Here is a 26,537-nt window from a genome sequence, read left to right as displayed (position 1 = left end):
CAGCAGTCAGCACTATGTATAATTGACCCATCCTCCTTTCTATTGATAAACTTTAGTTCCGAAATTGCTAGCCAGTGAGCTTAAATTTGTAGCGTTAATTGTTTAAAATTCGAATAGAAATTGTAAAGTTACCTTGCAGACCTCGCATCTAAATATCATCATCAATCATCATGATGATATTTTGAGTTTTATTCATCAGTACTAGAGTTCACTTTTATTAGCGATTTCATCAACATGTAGCTTTATTTGAGTGATATAAAGTTTTCTAACTGTGAGATCCTTGAGGTACGTTACGCGTTACGCTGAATCGAGTTTATCATTTTTTCCCCACCTCAAAAAGTGCTCAGCGCCGCTAAAGAAGTTTTCACTTCAAAAAGTTTGGAGTCCCCTGCCTTAATATAATGAAAATCCTACGTAAACCTTTCTTTTCGCATTTGACATTGTCGCCAACCTTACAGGAATGGGACAGGTAACCTTACCATTATTATAAATATAATAGAAAAGGTTCCCCTGAAATATTGTGCGCACTTTTCAGTTGCTCAGTTCTGTTTCGACAATTTGGTATGGTTTTCGTTTTGTTTTGATCTGACCATTATCGTGAGCACTAATCAGCGTAAAAGCGGCGGCTTACGTTTATGCTAATGAAATGCTACCAGGGGGAAAAGAAAAAAAGCGGCCAAGTGCGAGTCGGACTCGCCCATGAAGGGTTCCGTAGCAGCAAGTAACAATAAAATTGCGGTTTACTTACTAGATCTCGTTCAAACCAATTTTCAGTGGAAGTTTGCATAGTACCTAATGTACATCATATATTTTTTTTTAGTTTTATCATTCTCTTATTTTAGAAGTTACGGGGGGGGGGGACACACACACACATTTGACCACTTTAGAAGTGTCTCTCGCGCAAGCTATTCAGTTTAGAAAAAAATGATATTAGAAACCTCAATATCATTTTTGAAGACCTATCCATAGATACCCCACACGTATGGGTATGATGAAAAAAACATTTTGAGTTTCAGTTCTAAGTATGGGGAACCCCCAAAATTTATTGTTTTTTTTTTCTATTTTTGTGTGAAAATCTTAATGCGGTTCACAGAATACATCTACTTACCAAGTTTCAACAGTATAGTTCTTATAGTTTCGGAAAAAAGTGGCTGTGACATACGGATGGACAGACAGACAGACAGACAGACAGACAGACATGACGAATCTATAAGGGTTCCGTTTTTTGCCATTTGGCTACGGAACCCTAAAAATGGACTGGTGGTACGAAAAGTCACATGACTATTTCGATTGACGTCAACCAGCGATTATCAACTTAGCGAGGCCTAGGAGTCGTCTCATAACATAAGGTATTTCGCTGGCACTTATTGATGTGTGTGAGAATGCCTCTAGGTCGTATAAAACAAGATCAAAACCTTATTTAATTGTTATTAAAAAAATACAGAATCAGTCTCAGTAGCTTGATATTTTTCTCGGCGTAAGGGTCACCCTGATTTCATTGATTTTCTATACGCTTTCAATACGAAACCTTTTAAAAGTAATATCAAATTATAAACTGAAATAATATCAAATTGACATCGACTATCGGGCAATGATTTTGATAGGTATTTTTTAGATAGCGAACGAGTATAATAAATTTTGTTGAAGTAATTTAATTAATAATAAATAAGTTTGTTATTGGAAGTTGACGTTTTTTAACTACTTTAGAAGTTTAGTTATTGGTTTCGTTGGACCTTTTTCATCGCTCTCGAGTGTATCAGGCCAATTTGTACGTACATACCTACATACAACCATTGACATCAGAATGACATTTTGAATCATGTTATTTAGTTATCGCGCCATTATGTACATGTACGAACAAGTACGAGCGAAACGCATGATAATTGGTCTTTCAGCTCAATTCGAACTTTAAGATACGTCAATTAATAGATGTAGAAACGATATGGATTAGATCTGTTAGTGTCAAAAGTGACGTTTTTGTTTGAAGAAACGTCACATTTGACACTGACACATCTAATCCATATCGTTTCCAGATCTATTACTTGCCGTATCTTAAAGTTCGAATCGATCAGTGTATGACTGGTAAATACAACTTTTAAGGAGGCTGTCGTAGCCACCGCTACGAAACTTCGCTACGGCGTAGCGAGCTCAGTAAATAACTTGGCTAAGTGAATTGCGTTGAGTCTTCTGCCGTCGTAAAAATAGGAAAACACATTAAAAAAAAATTGTCTTTGCCGGAATCGGGTAAAAAAACTACTATTTCATCACACTCGCTCAGTAAATGTGGAATTGCACGCAGGTTTAGCGGGAGTTATAGAAAAAGAGATCTCCCTAGGGAGTTATGAAGTTTCTGATGCCATAATTGACAGTTCTTTGTCTTTATACTTAATTTTTGTATCGCAAGTGTGATGAAAAACATTGTGTGTAATTCGGGGCGTAATAATATTGCAAACTCGGGTCTATAAATCGCTCCGGCAAGCCGTCGTGATTTAACTTACTCTCGTTTGCAATATTCAACTTACGCCCCATGTTGCACAATGTACTAATTCCATAGCAGTGTTTTATGCAACAAATAACCGGTAACCAGCACGCAATTATTTAACACTAGAACTAAGTACTTTATTTAATATTCGTCCCGAAGACCGAAATAGACCTCAGTGCCAGGGTCACACTCGTTTAAATATTTACTATCACAAACTAATTTCGGAAAGTACTAGAACTGCTTTTCGAAGATAGTTTGTAAAGCTTTGTCTATCTAGTATTTATGTAATTTAGGTGCTTAAAGTTTTAACTTCAAGTTATATTTTATTCCAATTTTGTTATAGAATAGAAAATAATTAGTATACCTTTAGATCCAAAGCGCAGGCTTCGTCATCTTACAGAAAGACTTACTTAATATTTCACGCAATTTCTATTTAATTTAGAACTAATAATAAGCGGAATTTAAGTTCCTGTTTTTGTCACTGGAACGTACTACATAAATACAATTTTACAATAAATTAATATTTTTTATATATAATATACAATTTTGTCATGAACTGGGCGTGACGCGTTTAAAGAATTCATGCGGCCCTTTGTACCATCGCCCACATTGTTAACAGTCGCCATCAGATACATCGGAGCAGCTAAGGCGCTCACAAATATCTGAACACGCCTCTATTGTCAGGGCGTTAGAGTGCGTGTTCAGATATAGTGAACACCATGGCCGCTCCGATATATCTGATGGCGACTGTACATCGGTGGACCTTATGCCTTTTATAATAAGGTCCACCGATGTACAGTTAGTGCTGTTTGTACGCAGTGGCTCTAAATAATAAATGAGATCTGGTCTCGGGAATTATTTAAGTGCCCATTACTGGTGCGTGTTTTTTGGACAGAATTTATTGACATTAAAGTTTCATGGTAGTAACTTTCCGTTTGACTTTAGACATCACAAGTCGTAAGTATGGGCCCGATTCGGATTATGAAATAGACATCTTTTAGACATCACCATGATACGATAACGATATGTTTAAGATCTAACCTGTCAAATTTGACATTTGCGCGATTCTGGAGATACTCTTGAACGATTTCCACAGGATATGACTTAGAGGTCTAATTTGACATTTGTGCGATTATGGAGATACTCTTGAACGATTTCCACAGGATATGACTTAGAGGTCTAATTCATATCTAATAGATAGATAAGCTCTATCTAACGTAAAAGTGACATTGGTTGCCCGAATTGCGCTGCAAAAGAGAACTAGTTGATATCTAAACTATAACGTATCTAGAATGGATCTAGTAGGTACGTGTCGTAGTGTCTTGTGAATATCTTGAAGTTCGAATACGGCAGTCTGCCGATAAACTTTTTTAATGTAACACGTTTATTATAACTTTTTTTTCATGTGACTTTATATGCCCCCTAGTGTTTTATTATGATTTATGATTAATGCCTGAGAGACCGAGCTTTGCTCGGAAAACATATAAAAACTCATTAAATGCGCGTTTTCCCAGAGGTAAGACCTAGCTAGATATTTTTTTCTCCCCGAAAACCCCCATATGAAGTTTGAAGTTCATACTTCATAGCTCTGCCATTTTGAAGTATTTCCTTTGACTCTGGAGCAAAAACTTATGGGGCTCCCATACAATAAACGTGATATTTTTTGCCGTTTTTGTGCGTAATGGTTCGGAACCCTTTGTGCGCTAGTCCGACTCGTACTTGGCCGGTTTTGTTAGTTCAAATACCTAATCTACAACAGCCCACATTCGATTTCCAATTCTATTGCTCTAAACTTCTGTCCCATTTTAAACAGCACTCTAATAATTCTCAGTTGGCTCAGTTGCCCCCAATTAACAAAAGGTTATTTAATTGGCCGAGGCCATTGACCCGGGCCCGTATCATCCTGGACGTTATAACACCAGTGACTTTACAAGGATTTTGATCAGGACGTGCCCCGTACAATCAACCCTAAGGATGGGAAATTATTCCGTAATTTTCGCACGAATTTGCCGAATGAAATATTTCAATAGAACAGGAAACCTTGAAGAAAACATGACAAATGCTATAAAAGAAATGAGAAATGACGATTACATCTCAAATATTTTATTGTTATAAATATTATGAAGAATAATATTTAAAATCCGCTGTTTAAAATCCAATACGAAATTACGAACACAGACATATCGAAAAACGCGAACGCTCGTCACGCTATCGAATGAAAACTGATTGTTCAAATGATATCCGAATACACATTTAATGCAAAACAATACATAGATAATCTCTTATCGCGGTTATTACACGATTTATCTAAAACCTCAGTCCTTTCGATTGCCATAATATTTACTGAAGTACCACGAGTTCCTTCGAGCGATAACATCGATATGATGAACCTAGGATATAAATATATCAAGCTTATAGGGATCTACTCCTATTACGTCTATTTTTCATTGATCTTTATAGGTAAGTAACAAGTTATTGTCTTCGATTACCGCAATAGTTACTTTTTTATTTATTTCATAAGTAACAAACTTTTTGTCAATCATTTAATTTTTGAGACAAGCTTTTAGTATTTACTGTATTTTTCTTTCAGCAGTCAACTAAAACCTCATTGACTGAGACAGTTTTAAAAAACCCAAATATTAAGTTGCATTGTTTTATCACAGTGTTCCTACATGGCCACCTCCAGTCTCCATCATAAGACCATAATATTGTATTAAATTGGGTACAAATTACATAAGAATGTGCAGGTTTACCTCGATCGAATAAATTTGAAGTGGATCAGGCTTGCAAGATTTGATTACATACTTACAAACAACGGCAGAGGTAAATAAAAGCTTGTAATGCAAGATCTATTGAACATTAGGCTAACATTAGGGGTCCACAACACAAAGCTGATGAGTCAGCCAGGCAATTTTCCGGCGGAACTGCGATAGGTGTATTAGCATATCGCGTGCTGAAAGCCTCTGGAGGGCTGCCAAAATGGCCCACTATATCCGCGGCTTGCAGAGTGCGGGACAGTGAAAGGCGAAGGTAACTGAGACCTTAGATTTATACAGTGAGAGGCAGAATAACCATATAGACTAACATTAGAGATCCACTAGGTCAACTAGAAAAGCCTAGCTGAAGGGCTGCCAAAATGGCCGACTATACCCGAGACCGAGACCGTAAACGAGTGCGGGACAGTGGAGGAGTCAGAGCGGCTACCGCGAAAACCGAAATTCGCAAATTGCGGGGATCTTTCTCTTTTACTCCAACGAAGGCGTAATTCAAGTGACAGAGAAAAATCCCCGCAATTTGCGAACTTCGATTTTCGCGGTTATAGCCCAGGCGAACCGGGGTAGCTAGGAACTCTGATGTATACCGGGGAAAGCAGAATAACTAGACTTCGTATAGAAATTTCGGTTCCTAAATTATGTAAGAGCGGTGAGGGCCGGGTGGATATGACGCCCGACTTTCAATCCGGAGGTCGCGGGTTCAAATCCTGGCTCCCCCAATCCGAATTGGGCTAGCGTGGGGACTATAGCCCAAAACCTCTCGTGCTTGAGAGGAGGCCTGTGCCCAGCAGTGTGACGTATATAGGCTAATTTTTTTTTAACCGACTTCCAAATCCCAAAGGAGAAGGTTATTTAAATTATGTAAGGTTAGTATGGGTAAGTGTGGCTAGCATTCACGTTGTTAAAGTTTTTCGAATGATTGGTGCACACTCTGTATAATCAAAGAGCGAACTTATTCTGGTTGAGTCACCGCCAGTGTTGGCTAAGCGACTGGAATTAGACCACGGCCAATGTCAAGTTCCACCAATGTCAATGTTTGGACCAAGGTCTCAGGTAATCTTGGATCTTGATAACGGCCTCTCTGTTTTTACAAGCACATGGCCGGTTCCGACTGGTCTAAACATGAAGGGTGCTTATTCCACTGCTGAGGGTGAGACTGCCTTTCTACTGGGGGGCAGATGAGCGGAGATGCGAGGAGATCTGCAAGAATCTATCAATCAATTCAAGTGAGTGAAACCGTTGTCGTCTAAAAAGTTTAAAATATGTCTCACGAAAGTTTAATTTCGTCTTACATTGTTCTTATCTCTAAAAAAGACCTATAGTGGTCCCTAAAAAGATCAAGAAGCTATGTGCATGTCACATTGCAAACTCTAAACCTTACCCAAAAATTTATAGCAACAAATTCCTGACACCTTGACAGGTTACCTCATAACAAACAACAATGACACTACATTCCTAGCCCTTTCATTCGTCCATTACTTACGTCCCTCGTTAAAACTGCCCATTCGGCAGACTCTTTTGAGGGTTTAATGATTCCCTAGGGTGGTACTTCCGTACAAAATGGCGCAGTGAGTTAATAATACTGATCCGATTTAAAAGGTCTTATGTGTTATATAATTCCTGTAAACTTACGACGAGTTGTTCTTGAGTTGTGAAGTAATAGGTGGGTTTTGACGCGTATTGCCTTGGTAAAATTATAGGCAGGTGAGGCAATGGGTCAACCCTAGTGATGTAAGGTTTATTCTGAGACTTCGGATAAATGGTGGCATTTCGTTTGGATTCGATTTACGCTTATAGAGCCGGCTTTCGGAAAAATTAATATATTTCTACTCCAGCACTCTTTCTTTGTAGATTAAATAACTGCCAGTGAGATTGAAATTAGATCTTAAAATTCTCGGGGCTGTTTTTACAAAACTCAACTTCGTTTCGATTTGTCACTTCGGCCTTTGCGAAACCTGCTTTGCAATATATTATGAATGACTTTTTTATGTTATAAAATCATGTTCATTATTAATTTAACGCGGTCATGTTTGCTGATTCTCATAACCTAAATAAGCACATGCACACCATGGGGAAACGTGACATAGGGCGGTGCAGACTCTGCATGGAGGCAGAGGAGACGCCCTTGCACATCCTCACAGAGTGCCCTTGCCTAATGCGTATTCGTGACCTAATCTTGGGCGGACACATATTGCGCCCGGAGGAGGTAATAAGTAAGTCTCTCGAGACCAAAAGGATCCAGCTGCTGTTTGAAGTTGGAGGGTTGAATCGAGAGTTGTAGTAGGTGGCGATCAGAATTGATCAGGAATGGTCGCAGTGATATATAGGTTTTGGAACCTTATATAGCCCCTAATAAAGAAGAAGAAGAAGAACCTAAATAACTGCAATTTTATTCACTCAGACGTTCAAAAACACAAAAATACTTACTTACTATATCTTCGGAGCACTGTTAATTTGTGAGTTAGATTTTGTGTGAGGTGATTGGGGATATCTAAATATTTTCTAGAGATGCAACGGATAGTTGTTTGGCCGGATACCGGACACCGGATATTCGGCCTGACCATCGGCCGAATATCCGCCGGCGAATATTCGGCCAGCGGAACTATACCTACATTTCGGTTTTTCAGGTGCGCATTCTGCAGGTTTGACCTGTTTCCTAGTGAACGTTCGCGCGGACATATTCTAGGTTCGAAATGAGTGCTGCGCGTGCAATCAATGGAATGTTTAAATTGTTTTGAAATAATAAACAAGTACGATTATGATCAAGACTGTTTCTTAAATCCAATTATATAGTTTATTCCGAAATCAAGCAATGTTACTATCCGGTATCCGGCCGGATAGTAGGCCACTATCCGGTATCCGGCCGCATATTAAAATCTTGGCCGGATACCGGATAGTAACCGAATATCCGGTGCATCTCTAAATTTTCCCACGAGGTACTACACGATTTTATCCTACTTTACTTAAACTTTTGTAAGTCACAAACACACTCGGGTAAAGTGAAAAACGGCCGACTTGATAAGATGGTCTGACATAAATTGGATCCATAAATCTTTATATAAAAATAATCCCGCAAGACCCTCATAAAAAGTTGTTGACTGAACTCAGGATCCAAACAACCACATATTTTTTAGCATTTAGGCACACAACTTCACACACACACACTATATTTTGTAGTTATTTTCACACGTAGGTATGGTTTAAACCATAGACCTAGTCTCTCTAGACCGAGTTTAGACCAATTTATTTCATGCAACCGACCCAACTAGCAAAAAAGTCTCAGATTGCGCACTTTATAAGAGTAGTGAGCTTATAGCGCTCTTATTTTTGTTTTGAACTTGTCATCGCTCTTATATTAGTCTTAGACAAGCTAATACGCACTTTAGTAAGTTTAGTCTTATTACCTAGTCTTATATATGTATATAAGAGCATTTTATAATACCATTATAAGCCTCTCGCTCTTACAATAACATTTACTAAGTCTCATTGAACTTGAGAGTACCTGGTCTTATATCCACATTCTCTAAGTTCGTTTGATCTTATAATAGACTTTCTAAATGCTATTATAAGAATGTAAGACTAATATCAACATGGCATAATACTATTATGAGCCTCTCGCTCTTACAATAACATTTACTAAGTCTCATTGAACTTGAGAGTACTTGGTCTTATATCCACATTCTCTAAGTTCATTTGATCTTATATTAGACTTTCTAAATGCTATTATAAGAATGTAAGGCTAATATCAACATAGCATAATACTATTATAAGCCTCTTGCTCTTACAACAACATTTACGAAGTCTCATTGAACTTGAGAGTACGTGGTCTTATATCCACATTCTCTAAGTTCATTTGATCTTATATTAGACTTTATAAATGCTATTATAAGAATGTAAGACTAATATCAACATAGCATAATACTATTATAAGCCTCTTGCTCTTACAACAACATTTACGAAGTCTCATTGAACTTGAGAGTACCTGGTCTTATATCCACATTCTCTTAGTTCATTTGATCTTATATTAGACTTTCTAAATGCTATTATAAGAATGTAAGACTAATATCAACATAGCATAATACTATTATAAGCCTCTTGCTCTTACAACAACATTTACGAAGTCTCATTGAACTTGAGAGTACCTGGTCTTATATCCTCATTCTCTTAGTTCATTTGATTTTATATTAGATTTCTAAATGCTATTGTAAGAATGTAAGACTAATATTAACATAGCATAAGAACACTGTAAGTAAGTACGTACTTTTCTGATCTTACTAAAGCTATAATAAGATCAACAGCAGCACTTTAGTAAGATATTAGAGTGATATAAGATCAAGACACTTATATCACAATAGAGAAGATCAATATCAGATGGTTTGATCTTAAATCGTTTTTGGGAACACTATTGTTAGTATAAGTATTCAACATGGCCACATCATTTGTATTCAGAATGCTTAAAATACTCTAATAGTGCGCTTGAAAAATGCACCTACATCAATGGCTGACTATCAATACAAAATAAAGAAATAAAATAATTATAAAAATATTCAAATACCATATTTGAGTAGGCGCATAAAGTTTGAAGTGTAAAACAGGGTCTACTTTACAATAAATAATATTTTCCCATGTGAATACTTACCCTGAAACATAAACAGACGATGATAAACAGCACGTTATTATATTTAAACATAATTCATAAAAAGTTTGATAAACACTTACACTAATATGTTTTTGTCACGTTGCAGTTAATTTCACCCGTATATTTATACTTCACAAATAGAATGTTTCAAACCAAAATAAGCTTATTTAGGCTTACAAGATTCTAACGTTCGACCAATATAAGCCTATGTAGGCTTACAAGATACTTACGTTCGACCAATATAAGCCTATGTAGGCTTACAAGATACTTACGTTCGACCAATATAAGCCTATGTAGGCTTACAAGATACTTACGTAAAAGCGATATTAGCCTAAAGCAGCTTAATATAGTTTTGAAAAAGATTACTGTGAATGCAAACAACATTCAATTAGACTGATATTAGAACGATATTAAAATAAATACGCTTATGCTTTGTGCCCAAACCCGGGCTTATACGATGATATAAAATCAATATAAGAGCGACAAAATTGTAGTCTAGAGACTGTTGTTAGCGTGATTTTGCTAGTTGGGGATGATGCAAAAATGCGGGGGTGCGCAGGACGAGGTGAGCGAAATCCCGTGCCGTGATTGGTCCGTTCAAAGACACGGACGTCACACAAAGACACTTTCGACTCGAACATGGAGTAAAATTACCGTATGTGTGGCAGAAGGGGTAGCGCGACTATGCTCGGTCTAGAGGATTCCTAGTCTATGGTTTAAACTTATTTTTGTTGTTGCAAACGACCCAGCTGCCCAGGTACCTAGCTACCTACATATTTACTTATACAGAATGGCCAAAAAATAGGCCTCCCCCTTGTAAGGGGAGGCCTATGTTCAGCAGTGGACGTCTTATGGCTGAGATGATGATGATGAATGGCCAAAAAATAAGTGCATTCCCGTTGCCAGGGAGGTATTATACTGAGCCCCTGGCAACGGGGGTCTTATAAATTTGAGTCTCAACTCTCAACCACTGAAAATGTATCTCGCCCGCAAGGGTGCAGCATAAAAATTTGTATTAGATTTTGTTAACTTTGCGAGAGGTCTACAGGAAAGACACGAACGAGTTAAGCGTGCAATTAATTGTTTAATATGTGCAGGTTTATGTATTATTTAAACTAATAAAAATATAAATAGAAATTTATCTGCTAGAAATGTGGTAGGTACAGAAATAAAGTGTTAACATGCAATTTTGCGAGTTCAGTACCTTTCGCCAATAATCTAGGCATGCAAATTAATAATTCTTTTAGCCTATAAGTTATTTACAAACTACTGACATAATATCATGTTGTCATCATCGCATTACAATAGCAAATATAAATCATATAACAACTATTATTAAAAAGATATGTCAAATTGTAGGTACTTACAGAATTAAGTAAGGGATCATGAGTCATGGTTGTTTTCTATGTATTTAAGTATTTATATATTATATATATCGTTGTCTGAGTACCCACAACACAAGCCTTCATGAGCTTACCTTGGGGCTTAGTCAATTTGTGTAAAAAAAAAATCCTATTATATTTATTTATTTATTTATCATCCATTAATTACATCACACGAATTTCTAGGTTTTTTGACCCCTCCCCCCCTCCTTGTCACACTTGGTCACATTTTGCAAATCCCTCCCCACCTGGGCCCTATTTCACCAACGTGACAAATGTCGCATTTGTCGACATCACTGTTACTGACCGCCGTCACTGTCTTGCCGTGTGGTGCCGGCCTATAGAATAGCACCAACCCAATTCTTCCCGTGGGTGTCGTAAAAGGCGACTAAGGGAAACATAACCAGGGGGTGGGCAGCAGCGCCCCCTGCAGAACAATTACTGAACTGCGATCCCCAACCCGCATGCCCAGCGTGGGGATTATGGGCATTACCCCCCAAATGAAAACACACGCCAAACGAAAATGGCCCCTAGTTCCCGGCCGCCAAGCTATTCCTGGCCATGGCAGCGGCCACGGTAACGGCGAGGCAAGGGGTGCTAAGAATCCCCGGGCTACGTTAGGCTGCCATTCATTACAAAATTTGACCCTGGCTACGTTTAACGGACGCACTCTGAGGCTTGACCACCATCTAGCGCAGTTGGAAGTGGAGTTAGAGAACATTAAATGGCATGTTCTAGGGTTATGTGAAATCCGTAGAGAGGGGGAGGATACCGTAACCCTAGAGTCGGGCCATCTTCTCTACTATCGTGAGGGTGATAAAACATCCCAGGGTGGCGTAGGTTTCCTCGTCAATAAGGCCCTCTCTAACAACGTTGAAGAAATCTCCAGTGTGTCGACCAGGGTAGCGTACCTGATCCTTCGGCTGTCCAAGCGCTACAGCATGAAGGTAATTCAGGTTTACGCACCGACCTCGGCACACTCTGATGATGAAGTGGAGGATATGTACGAAGACATATCCAAAGCCCTGCACAACACCACTAAGGCCCACTTCAATGTTGTTATGGGGGACTTTAACGGCAAGGTGGGAACCCAGACGGGCAACGAATCCCGGATAGGCCCGCATGGTTACGGAGTTAGGAATCACAGGGGGCAAATGCTTGTCAACTTTCTTGAGAAAGAGGGACTGTTCTTAATGAACTCCTTCTTTAAGAAACAGCCTCAAAGGAAGTGGACATGGCAAAGCCCCGACACTGTGACTAAAAATGAGATCGACTTCATCATGACGGATAGCAGGCACATATTCAGAGATGTCTCAGTGATCAACAGGTTCAATACCGGATCTGATCACCGACTCCTCCGAGGCTCTCTGAATATCAACTTAAGGCTTGAAAGAAACCGTCTGATGAAGTCCACGCTCCGCCCTAACCCAATCCAAATTATGGCGGGTACCGAGAAGTTCCAGCAGCTTCTCAGGGATAGATTTGTTGCCTTGGAACCCACCAATGACGCTGACGAGACCCTACATAATCTGATCGAAACTCTGAGGGACGAGGGCGTCAAATTCTGCAGAACGCAGCAGACTGGCAAGAAATCCAAACTCTCGGCTGAGACCCTCGGATTGATGACAAAAAGACGGGAAACTACCCAAGCGACTTCGTCGGAGACGTCAGAGCTGAACAAGCGAATAGCGAAGATGGTACGGCGCGACCTTCGGAGCTCCAATACACGCCTCATTGAAGAGGCGATAGAGCAAAACCGAGGGTCCAAAGTATTCACTCAGCAGCTTGGCAGGAGCCACCTGACGAAGCTTAAAACTCGCGACGGGAGGACCGTATTGTCGAAGCCGGAGATCTCCGCCGAGATTGAGGATTTCTATGACCGGTTATATGCTGCACATGCCCCTCATTCCCAACGAGACGATCATGATTCCAGAGCCACCCTGACACGCCATTACACCGACGAACTGCCAGACATCAGTCAAGACGAGATCGTGTTAGCTCTGAGGCAGCTTAAAAATGGAAAAGCCCCCGGTGAGGACGGAATAACATCAGAGCTTTTGAAAGCTGGAGGAACCCCTGTTATACAGGAATTACAGAACCTCTTCAACGCCGTCCTTCACAGTGGGAGAACTCCAAAGGCGTGGAGCGGGAGTTTGGTGGTGCTCTTTTTTAAGAAGGGGGACAAAACCCTCCTTAAAAATTACAGACCCATCTCGCTCCTGAGTCACGTCTATAAGCTGTTCTCACGAGTGGTCACAAACCGTCTCGCCAGGAGACTCGACGAGTTCCAGCCGCCAGAGCAGGCAGGGTTTCGCGGAGGATATGGCACCATAGACCACATTCACACAGTGAGGCAGATTATACAAAAGTGCGAAGAATATAATCAGCCCCTGTGTCTAGCCTTTGTGGACTATGAGAAGGCCTTTGACTCTGTCGAGACCTGGGCTGTTCTGGAATCCTTACAGCGATGCCAAATAGACTATCGTTATATCGAGGTGTTGAGATGTCTCTACGAAGCCGCCACCATGAGTGTCCAAGTACAGGGTCAGCAGTCTAAACCTATCCAATTGCGCAGAGGGGTGAGACAGGGGGATGTTATATCCCCGAAACTGTTCACAAGCGCGTTGGAAGATATGTTTAAGAAGCTGGACTGGAAAGGTAAGGGCATTAACATAAACGGCGACTACATCTCACACCTACGATTCGCAGATGACATAGTCATAGTGGCGGAGTCGCTAGAGGAGCTGAACCGGATGCTGGACAGCCTAGCTGCGGCCTCGCGACGCATCGGTCTTGGCATGAATTTGGATAAAACTAAAGTCATGATCAATGGCCACATTGATCCAATACCGATAGTCGTAAATGGCCACCTTCTCGAAATCGTTTCGGAATATACTTACCTCGGGCAGATTCTACAGTTAGGTAAAAACAATTTCGAGAAGGAGGCCAAGAGGAGGATCCAGCTGGGCTGGGCAGCGTTTGGGAAACTACGCCGAGTCTTCTCGTCATCCATACCGCAATGCTTGAAAACAAAAGTTTTCAATCAGTGCGTCCTACCCGTCATGACCTACGGAGCCGAGACATGGACACTCACGGTAGGGTTGGTCCACCAGTTCAAAGTCGCTCAGCGAGCTATGGAGAGAGCTATGCTCGGAGTTTCTCTGAAGGATAAGATTCGTAACGAATACATTCGACAGAGAACCAAAGTTATCGACATAGCTCAAAGAATTAGCAAGCGGAAGTGGCAGTGGGCTGGCCATATCGCACGAAGAACCGACAACCGCTGGGGGAAACGTGTTCTTGAGTGGAGACCGCGACTCGGCAAACGTAGTGTAGGACGCCCTTCGGCCAGGTGGGATGACGATCTGCGAAAGACTGCAGGCAGATGCTGGATGCGGCAAGCTGAAGACAGGGCGCTATGGCGCTCTTTAGGGGAGGGCTATGTCCAGCAGTGGACTAATATAGCCTGATGATGATGATGATGACTGTTACTGACGTCACAGGCCTCCATAGGCTACGGTAACCGCTTACCATCAGACGGGCGGTGTGGTTGTTTGCCACCAACATGTTAATTTAAAAGAAACTCCACTATATCGCCAGTAAATAAGTACTTATTTTTGCTTATTGTCATTAGACAATTGTCACAAGAAATACGACAATTGTCACGAAATTCCGACACAGAACTCATTTGCTGTCAAGAATTACCGAAAGTTCTTTGAAATCTTGTGACAATTGTCATCATTATCATCATAAACATCACAAGAGAAATACCTGTTTTTTGCCGATATAATAAAGTTTTTTTTAATAATACGATGATGGTGACAAACTAAAATACGGCCCGCCCGATGGTAAGCGATAACCGTAGCCCATGGATGCCTGTGACGTCAGCAACAATGACACTTGTCGAATTGTCGCACCTGTCACTTTGGTGAAATAGGGGCCTGGTGTGACGTCACATTTTAGGCAATTTTGTTTTCAAAGAAATCGGCAAAACTAACTCGGCTATATTTAAAAAAAAAAAATTTTGTAAAAGAAATATTAGTAATTTTATAACACAAAACCAATTATAGTTCGTTTTTTTTAGCATTAGAAAGAACTCCGCAGAAGGAAGCGTGTAGTTTTTATCAGGCTCGTTAATTTGTTAATAATTATTGAATTATCTAATGTAGCATGGTCAATACATATAATTTACTTCAAATTGTTACCGCTAAAAGTGCCAGATTTAGAACCACAAGCGAACTTCTGCGAAGTTCTTTCTAATGCTAAAAAAAACGGACTATAGGACCGAAAATTACCTACTTCCAAAACCTCATTATTTAAATGTACAGCGAATAAAAAAATATAAATTAATTTTCGGTTACTGATGAATACATAGTGATGAAGTTAAGCCTTTATTTTTTTCAATTTGCATAATTTCTGGCACCCTTATGCCTTATAAAGGGTTAAAATGACGTCACAATGTTTGTGACTCCCCCCTCCCCCATGTCACAACATGTCACTTTTCTTGACCCCCTCCCACCCCCTAAACGTGTGACGTAATTAACGGATCACCCCTAAAAGTAAAAAAAAGTTCAAATAACACGAAGGTAGCTGATATCATATTAGCAGTGGCCTTGATACGACTAGGCCGCAAAGGAAAGCACTTACAACACAATATCCGTTATGAAAATAATATGACATGACTTTGCTTGATCGAAGCTAGAAGCCAAGGTCTAGGCGAGGGCCCCGACCTCAGGCTAATAGCTGATTCAATTTGCTTGATAAGACTCTACGTGCCACACCGTGTATTGTTATTATTTGCTGTGGGCTCGAGATTAGTTTACATACCGGTATAACCGAGTCGGACTCGCGCACGAAGGGTTCCGTACCATAATGCAAAAAAAGGTAAAAAAAAGCGGTCACCCATCCAAGTACTGACCCCGCCCGACGTTGCTTAACTTCGGCCAAAAATCACGTTTGTTGTATGGGAGCCCCATTTAAATCTTTATTTTATTCTGTTTTTAGTATTTGTTGTTATAGCGGCAACAGAAATACATCATCTGTGAAAATTTCAACTGTCTAGCTATCACGGTTCGTGAGATACAGCCTGGTGACAGACGGACGGACGGACGGACAGCAGAGTCTTAGTAATAGGGTCCCGTTTTACCCTTTGGGTACGGAACCCTAAAAATGACTCGAATATTTTCTGAACTGAAATATCATGTTTTCAGTGAGTCAATAATAATTCTTAAAAAAATTCGACGACCGATCACAAATTAAAAGTGAGTGAAAATGTGATCGGAAATGAATAGCGTCACGAGAAAGGAGCTTCATTAAAATTTATCATCCGTCTCGAGGAAACGAGTATTATTTATAAAAAAATATATAAATCCCTTGCTGCGTAGTCCATTGGCTCTCAACTTTTTCTCGGTCAAGGACCAGTAAGATTATTTTGCTGTTACAAAAATCATGAGTAAAACTTAAAATTAAAGGCGCAACGCTACTGGGTCCAGTGGAATGGGAAATATTTGTACCTATATGCCATATAGAAAAAAATATAATTGATCTGGTGTTTCGAGACGAGAGTCCATCGCCGTCGGTAATCGCTTACCCAAGCGATTCGTCTGCTCGTTTGCCTCGTATATCATAAAAAAGGATAAAGGGACCCGCGGCCTACAGGTGATGGCCAGCACTGATCTTCCGTGGTCATCCCACGGTATAAATAATATTTGTCTTTTACTTATTATTATTTTGCAGCATAAAAGATAAATGCCGGTTGGGGATCACTGACGCGCCCGAAGCGAGATGTAAAAAAACTCCTGCCTGTCGGTAGATCTCGAGTTTCACGCCAATCTCATGGTTTTACAATGTTAGATTAGCCTTTTGCATTCTACCTTTTATTACTCGTAATGCAGGCCACTGACGAGCGTTCCAAATGCATGCCGTTACAATGGATTCATCCAAATGGACGGCATCCTAATGTTAAACATTGTACGTTTTTGACATTCACAGACCGATTTTGGATTGCAGCCACGCTATTTGGACTGTTGGAAGGCTCGTCAGTGGCCACCTTAACGTAAATACGAGCAACTTATTTTAGGGCATTTTCACTTAAATGTGTACCATTTACTTTGTTTCAGTCCATTTGTGTGAAAAAAAACCGGCCAAGTGCGAGTCGGACTCGCGTTTCTAGGGTTCCGTACATAAGTCCGACTTACGCTTGACTGTACATTTCTAGTAGGTTTTCCTGTGTCATCTACAGGTAAAGAACTATATTGTGTATTTTTTTCAAAATTTTAGACCCAGTAGTTTCGGAGATAAAGGGGGGGGGGGAATGGTAATGTTTTGGCTATTTTCTTAAATAACTTCGAACCTATGTATTTTAAAATTATAAAAAAAACATGTGTATCTTTTGGTCACTAATTTACATATGTGTACCAAATTTCAACTTAATTGGTCCAGTAGTTTCCGAGAAAATAGGCTGTGACAGACAGACAGACGCACGAGTGATCCTATAATGGTTCCGTTTTTTTCCTTTTGAGGTACCCTAAAAAAGAGACGAATTTAACATAAGCTGGAAAAACTGTGATTTTCACACACAAAAATAAACTGAAATTCATCTAGCCCGAAACATTCTCGGTGCGTCCGTAATCCCGGCTTTCATTAGCCGAAACGAATTTCATATTTTCCGGAACATTAAGCTGGAAAATCCGCGCCGTTTCCATTATGGCTCCACATACTGACGACTACAAAGTTTAGTGACAAATTTTGAACCCTATTTCGAAGTCATAAGGTATAATAGTGGTCAGTTAGGAGTGGTTGTGACCCGGTCACTATTTTGTAATTAAGGATAGAAATTTCGCTGAAACGAATTATGAGAAACTGGGATTTCCTCTGCGATATTGCTAAACTAGCTATTACGGTACATTATTAATTTAATATGTTTTTTTTTAACAAATGTTCATGAGGTTCTCAGGGAAGACGAATTTATCTCTTATTCGAATAAACTCATTTTGTCTTGGATAAAATGTAGTCAATGCAGCGTATTATTTCGTAATTTCAGTTACAGCCTGGCAAAAAAGAGTAAAAATTAAAAAGTGGCAACATTGTAGTGTCGTCCCTTTCAAATCTATTTATATAAGAGAACGGGACGACACTACAGTGTTGCCACTTTTTAATTTCTACTCTTTTTTGCCAGGCTGTACTTAGATTCTTATGACAGATACCTATAGTAAGTACAATTATTGATCGCCTCAAATAAAAAAAAAAAACATGTCATACTTTTCTTGATATAGTCGCTTGGGTATACAAAGCTTGAAAATTTGCAGCTCATGCACGGACTGTATCATACAGCATACATTTAATGCAAAACAGCCCTTTAAATTAAATGTTTTAATTTCAATAAAATTTTCGAGTCCACCATTTTTGTTGAGACATATTTCATCAGTGGGGCGTTTAGAAGACGAATCGCCGACATAAATTTAGCTGACGATTAATTTTGGCCAACGCCTCCTGCCATGGTCATTGAACCTTTAATCGTAGGATATTTATTAACTTTATGACACTCAAGCACCGCCATTTATCATGAAAATTTGTTGAAATTTGAAATTAATGGTGTGTCGGTAATTTAGGGAAAAGGATCCAACCCACAAATATGTGTCAATTAATTTTGAACTTACTGTCAAAACGAAAAATCATACTTTTGAGTATAGATCCTTTTCGCTTAACTACGTCCGCTTGTAGAGTCAGATCAAGAAAAGTCTGCAGGGGATTTGATAGCGCAAACAGTGCAAGTGTTATTCAAAATACGTCATAATTTCATAGAAGGATGACGTTTAAAATAACACTTGCACTGCGTGGGCTATCAAATCCGCTGCAGGATTTTCTTGGTCTGACTCTATGACTTTGAAAACATTGTAAAATAATCTGCGGCTTCGATGAATTATTAGAATTTGTCAAATGAATACCGCCGAGACATTTTGACTAAATTTTTTTTAATATAAATTTAGTATTTTTCCGCGTAAAGTTGAAGGTGAATTGATATTGATTGATGTCCCCATATTAATTTGGTGAATTACGTAATTATATTTACATACCTGTATCACAACTGCACTGCATAATATTACTTATATTGATTTACGGTTTAATAAGCTGATTTTCCTTAATATAATTTAATGTAACTGAACAATTTGCACTGTTTACGGAAAATGAGAACATGTTATAATTTTTTGTTTAGTTATGCAACTTGTTGTTTTCCTTCCGTATAAAACTTCTTCGTATATTTCCTTTACAATTTTGTAAACTTGTCAACTTACACGATAATCATAATAAACCTACTGCCGTATTCGAACTTCAAGATATTCACAAGAGACGACTCGTACTATATCCATTCTAGATACGTTATAAATAGTTTAGATATCAACTAGTTCTCTTTTGCAGCGCAATTCGGGAAACCAATGTCACTTTTACGTTAGATAGAGTAAGATATCTATTAGATGTGAATTAGATCTCTAAGTCATATCCTGTGAAATCGTTCAAGAGTATTTCCAGAATCGCGCAAATGTCAAATTTGACAGGTTAGATTTTAAACATATCGTTATATAAATAATTTTACGTTATCGTATCTTGGTGATGTCTAAAAGAAGAAGGGCCCAGAGACTTTTGTTCAGGACTCTGTAATCTAACAAAATCTCAAGATATTTAACTGAAACCACATTTTCCATACTTTTGGTCCGGGGTCCTTTTGATTTACGGTTTTGGCGGTAGCTACGGTCTACTGAGCGGACTCTATGCTTCTTAAGGAGATGCCTTAACAACACTAAGGGCCCCCCCACATCTGGCGTCTTTCGAGCGTCGGCGTCTGTCGGCGTCGGTCCAGCGCTATGGAAAATGACGTCGCTGCGCAGTTGCGTCGACGCTGCGTCGACGTTGCGTCGACGTCGGCCATAGAATTGTAGACGCCGACGCTCGAAAGACGCCAGATGTGGGGGGGCCCTAAGATGAGGATCACGTGACACTGAACATCTTGTGACATTATTAGCTTACGCACGTTAACAGCAACCATTAATTGACCACTGTTAGACCTTACACCCTGGCAATAAGGTGTAAAATGGTACGTTTATGCCGATGATGTAACGATGCACTGGCTTGTCCCAGTTCATCACGCTAAATGTTCAATTGAGACAATTGTCTATTGGGAGTTTGATACAGACAACACACATAACATAATGCGCTCAATTCAGACATTAATATGTATGGCCTTGTTCACAATTGTCGGTCCGAACGATACAAATAAACATTAATTGTCAAGAATAATAAGTTTTATAAAAATGGAGAAAAATGATAAATTAAAAAAAATGTATTTAAAATGTACAATCTTTCAAAATTCCTGCTATACCTATAGTATTATAGCAGGAATTTTGAAAGATTGTTGAACTGAACGATTCATCAACAAAACGTTGCAAACCTGCCTGTTTCCAAACGTACATTTTAAATCCATTTTTTTTAAATTTATCATTTTACTCCATTTTTATACAACTGTAAGGTCCATAAAAAATGGCCTTAGCTTATGACTTAAATATTTCCGCATTTAATTAACTCCATTGTGTGACGATAATACTTACTATATAAATGTATGACTAACGTTTGTAACACAAAGGAATCAACCAATTAAATTCCTTTTTCCACATATAAGGTAATCTCTACTTAGTACATAGCGATTTTAAGTATCATACAAATCCATCATAAGACCATACATAAGTACATACAACAAAGCAACTCGTACGTTACAGAAATGAAATCGCATCGCATCTCGAGGTAATCGTTTGGAACGCGCCGCTCCAATAACACCGCGGTATTGCAATAATCCCGTACTCTAAACCGTCTGATAATGTACGCTTAAGTCGTTTCACAGTCTCATTTATACTTGTAGCAACTTAGTAAGGTCTTATGAGCTAGCTGCCATAAGGCGACTTGATTACTTATGTATTTTCAAATTATCAGTTCGACTAATTGCTTGTCATACATCATGTGGATAAGTTGTTGCTTGAAAGATTGACGTGTGTATGGGAGTCTATTTTGTTTTGACGCAAGAAGCACGCGGGGGCTCGGTTATTTCGGTTAAAAGGGTCAACGGCATTTATTGTTGTATTTACTTTCTGGCCCTTCAATTATCTAAACTTCGGTTGAACTGACGTAACCTTTTCTGGCCCGCGGGTGTGGGTGTTCATTAATTGTGACCTTTCTTTGTTTCTTTATTGATACAATGAAGAAGTTAATCACAAATTGTACATATACACACGACAACAACCAACACCAGTTAAAAACCGAACTGGTGTTCTAAGAGGTTGCAAGTTCGAAACTTGCCCGAAGGGGTGATTTTCCTTTAATTTATTAGTAGTATCGTTAAACTTTACCAGAGCCAAATCTCTGAAGAGGCCTTTAGACTCTCGACCTATAAAAACTAACAAACTAGTAAATACTGTACTTGGTAGGTTCCTGTCTTTGTTTTGAAAAGTCTTTAAATTACCTATTTTAATACATACCTATTAGTCCTGAGAACAATGCTCTAAAGGGGCCCACTGATTAACAGTCCGCCGGACGGTATCGGCCTGTCAGTTGTTCAGAACTGTAAAAATTTTGTTCTAACTGACAGGCCGATACCGTCCGGCGGAGTGGAGTGGCCTTAAATTAAAGTCTTGCTAATTTTAGGATCATGTCATTTTCATTGATCTGTCATAGTCGTAGATATTTTAACGAAACTAACCTTCAAATTCTTTGTTCCAGCAATGGAGGGCGGCGCGTGGTGCGCCCGCGACATATCGCTGCGCGCGCAGAAGAAGTTCCTGTCGCGCGTGGGTGGCTCGGCCAGCGCGCGCGCACTTGTGCTAGACGAGCATGCTGCCAAGCTCCTCGACCAGGTAAGAGAAGCCCTATAAAGTGTGACATGGCAAAGATTGAGATGTGGTGATGGTGAAGACTGCTGCGTATAACTCATACTCATATAAATAACTTCTATAGCTAGAAGATTCAAGCTCTCCTAAGAGAGCCCAACATTGACACTCGGCTCTCCACATTATGTCACGAGCGAGCCATTAGTCTCTCCGGTCATATTATCCGGTCACCAACGCAAGATGTGGAGAAACATACAATTTTAGGTCGTGCGAAGACTGAAAATTAACGTTACCATTTCAAAAAATTGGTTTCAATAACAATATTGGGTAGTGGGGATCAATCTTGACTTACAATGTGACTAAAACGGAAATGATGCGTTCATTTTAAGATCTTCAAATGCCAAGAGCTCTCCTGAATTAGCGATCATTCCTTTTTACATTCCTTCCTTTTGTTATTGTGTTTGTCAGTGACGAAATAAAAAAAACCATGTCTATGATTCCAGTTCCTGTGCGTGCTGCGGTCGCGCGTGGAGAAGCGCGAAGCGGAGAAGATGGTGAAGCACGTGATCAAAGCGGCGGTGAAGCTCGGCGTGCTGCGGCGGCACTCTCAGCTCCTGTCGGCCGACGACCGCGCGCTCGACGCCTTCCGGGCCAAGTTCCACGTGAGTATTGTACACGGAGATGGTGCAGTGATCAAAGCGGCGGTGAAGCTCTGCCTGCTGCTGCTGTGGAGGCACTCAGCTGTTCGCCGAAGACCGCGAGCTCGTTCCATGTGAGTTTGAGAGAGAGAGAGAGAGAGAGAGAGAGAGAGAGAGAGAGAGAGAGAGAGAGAGAGAGAGAGAGAGAGAGAGAGAGAGAGAGAGAGAGAACCAACCAATGAACCTCAATTTGCAATTCTTCCTTTAACATAATAGGGAACAAGATATCGTAACAGAATCCGATCAATTTGTCGACGCAGGATGGGCTCGGCATGATGTACCTCTTACATCACGTTTGAAAATAAACAGCGCCACAACGAAGACGAACTGCAGATGACGTAACCTCGTAACTCAAGCCTAAGTTACGAGCGTTGTGTACCTAGCTTTTCTAGTACAGATTGAGACTAAGTATGCTGTAACAATTCGGTTCTGATTGTCAGGAATCACAACTATTTACTGGCGTTTCTATGTGGTTTTTGTTGCTGATTCCTTTGATTTGAATTGTAAACCCCGGTTTCAGACTTTGAGCACTTATTTATATGTCAGTGAAGAAGGAAATTTAGATATTCGTATATTTTTTGCAGACCGTGCTGATGGCGGTGGTATCTTTCTGCGAAGTGGAGTTCTCCTATGATCGCGAGTTCCTTCAAGACGCTCTTCGTGAGTCCCATCAATCGCTAAAGTGAGTCTCATTTCAGATCATAAATAATTCCATTGGTATTTGTACAAAATATTCGCTGACACCAATGCTTTGCTTTCAAATAGCAAGACAAGAAAAGATGGTAATAGACGAATGAGTATCTCAGTTTCTAAATAATGCAATGCACTTTCCAGATCCGTGGTGGAACGCCACCTCTCCGACAAGTCCGTGTCTCGACTCGCGGGGGTATTCGCACTCGTCTCCCGCGCTGACCTACTCGACTCGCTATTCGCTGGACAAGTCGATGAGGATGTCCTCAAACTAGCACGCATGCTTCGCAAGGAACTCGATCGCGGCCTCCTATAATCCAACCGTCCCAAAGGTCTGTGTCCAATTTTCCGCGGGATTATTCCCGAATAGTCGTTTCTTCAGACGACTGGGATCACGTTATCCCCACAAATGGGGATTTGGTTTTATATAAGGCGAGTTTTTTGCACTGTAGTGTATTGCGAGTGGAGTTCGCTGTTTAGCGAATGGTTCTATAGTTTTAACACTTTTCGTACGAGTTTGAGTATTTCTTAAAGATTTCAGTCTGTAGGACAAATGGGAACTACCAAATTGGTGTGTTTAAGAACCAATTGTAGCAGCTTACTTCACATCGAAGAAATGACATTTGCCACACTGAATAGATCTTGCTTTAGCCTAATCTCACTAATTTAATATTATTTTTTACACGAGTTCTTAAGCAATTTATGTTTTTAATTAATTCTTATACTCACTGATTGAATTAAGTGTAATTTAGAGCGAAAAATAATTATAAACTGGAACTTGAATTACTATTTTTGCCATTAATTGCCTTTTCAACATTAGGACGAAATTATGAGTGCATTTATTCAGTAGCGTGCCTAGGGTTTTGGAGTAGGGCAAGCCGAAAGATATGTTTTCGTAATAACTGTCCAATCTTCACTCTTCGGGGTCAAATGCATCTGCTAGCGTGACGAGGCGAGCTAATCATAGCGCACGTCTGCTACGGAATGAATAATGTCATTTTGTATTTTGTTAGACAAATAGCTCGAGCTTGGTTTGTCGCTTTGAACATGTTTTTCTAGAACGCCGTCATATTTTGATAGCAACGATACAAGTTCCAAAAAATTGCCCCTATTTAATGAAGTGTTTGACTCATCGTGTCCTCTGAAAGGAAGTTCTTGCTGTGCTAAATGGCACACAATATCGACTAACCTCTGAAAAACACTACGATTGTTGTCAACACGCATGTTATGTTTTGATATTTCTTCTGATAATTGTCGCGACAAAGAGGCCTCGATCCTTTGTTTCCCAAAATTGCTAAAAGAAATCACTGCACACATATGTTTACCGGAATTCATGTGCCTCTTTATTGCTCCAGATAAATTATTTAAATCGTTATAGCCAGAAGTATTCCAAACGTTAATATCGTTCGAAAAAAATATGCAACACCAGCAATACATCTTATTTGTATGGGAACAACCAACAATCCAATGAGTTTTGTAGACGGCCCTACAGAAATTTCTCTTACGCGACTGACTTGACTGAGAAATACACAAGTCGGGTGTTGGTTTTGCCGCGGAAATTAGGTCCCGTTTTTCGACAAAGGTCAAACAAAGACTTTACCTTGTTTTGGTTGACTAAAACGTGGACGCATTTCAAACCGTCACAAGGAACCACTTCTTGATCCATTGTTAACACTTATTAAACTAAGCGCCACAACAATGAACAAATTCACATTCACTATTTAATCAAATTCACTTCAACAAACTTTCGTTACTTTCGACTCGACCACTGACTCGGCTCAACTAAATAATAATACACTTGAAGTAAACGCGAACGCGCGCTGTGCGAACTTATGCAGCTAACTTCACACAAAATCCAAGCATAAATCGTCTTATAAAATTGCTATACATACCAACAAATAGTTACATCGTTCTTTGACGGTTTGTAGGCTGATAGTGCCCAGAGCGGGACGAAAAAGCAAGCACGGTTGCAAGCCAACGAGTGCGAGTTCGAGCAGGATAGCTAGAACATCCTCCGCCTGATTTAGTTCGCGCGGACGAGGCGCCACGCCGCGGCATAATTTTGCAACACGCTCGTGCCGCGGTTCGAGGCCGCTGTGGCTTGAATTTAATAATACGGGTTCGTTTGGCGCGCGATTTTCAAAATAATCTTTATTGATCTTATCACGACGTAATTTCGGTAAGGCAATTAGTTGCCTTAGGGCAAGCCCGGCTTTTGGGCTTGTATGGAAGTCCCGCCACTGCATTTATTTACTGAAACCTGAATACTCGTCAAATATTTTTAAAGGCTATTTATTAGACTCATTGGTAACACTAGGCATTGGCAATCATTTCGTTCCTATTACATTTTCCAATTATTTTCTGGAATTGAAATCCGTATAACATTGGTATAAGTATTACACATATCTTTTAGGTAGATCAATGTAATCTATGTCGACGGTTTCACTGTAACATATCTCTTGTAAAACAAATTAATGGACGAAAATAACAAAAAAAGTATTTTTTGCAGAAATCAAGAGGTTTTAATACTCTGTTTTTTTTTCTAATCTGGCTTGGATATTAATTATTCTTACCAATGATCTAAAAATTGACGACTGTCGTCAATTCAAAACTTCCCAAATGAATACAACTTCTATCTGCTAGTCCCAAGCAGTCAATGTAAGAATTGTATGTATATAAATTCTTCTATAATAAAATAATAATTGAATCTTTTGTATAACGAAAAGTATAGTCATATTTATTTATGGATAGCTTTCATTTCGTTACACAATGGATTATACTGTAAACCACGAAATCATAACAAAAGACTTTTTTTAATTCAAGGCTTGCCGTATTGTTTGCCAGTATTCTATCATGACGTAGTGTAAGTTTATAAAATGACATTAATTAATAATAGGTATAATTGTTTTGAATGCTGTATAATTTATTAGTTATATGTTGTGATGTCGGTTCGTTGAATGGGTTAATGTTAAATAAGGTTAGTATGCATTTAATAGCTGTA

At 39.5% G+C, this 26,537-nt stretch overlaps 1 protein-coding gene across 2 annotated transcripts in view; it reads left to right on the top strand.

Moving 5' to 3' along the window:
• LOC134669425 (tumor necrosis factor alpha-induced protein 8-like protein) overlaps window positions 1–25,530 on the top strand; it is an 87,487-nt gene extending 61,957 nt beyond the window's left edge. The window contains exons 2-5 of one of the 2 annotated variants that reach the window (XM_063527002.1): window positions 22,042–22,175; window positions 22,652–22,810; window positions 23,431–23,528; window positions 23,681–25,530. In XM_063527002.1, the coding sequence (XP_063383072.1) occupies window positions 22,042–22,175; window positions 22,652–22,810; window positions 23,431–23,528; window positions 23,681–23,852 (563 nt within the window). In that variant the 3' untranslated portion in view covers window positions 23,853–25,530. The remainder of the gene's footprint in view (window positions 1–22,041; window positions 22,176–22,651; window positions 22,811–23,430; window positions 23,529–23,680) is intronic. The other variant, XM_063527003.1, reaches the window with a different exon arrangement.
• Window positions 25,531–26,537: the final 1,007 nt, after the last annotated feature.

The sequence above is a fragment of the Cydia fagiglandana genome, chromosome 12 (assembly GCF_963556715.1).
Source record: "Cydia fagiglandana chromosome 12, ilCydFagi1.1, whole genome shotgun sequence".
Lineage (NCBI taxonomy): Eukaryota > Metazoa > Arthropoda > Insecta > Lepidoptera > Tortricidae > Cydia > Cydia fagiglandana.
This window is presented reverse-complemented; position numbering and strand designations above follow the sequence as displayed.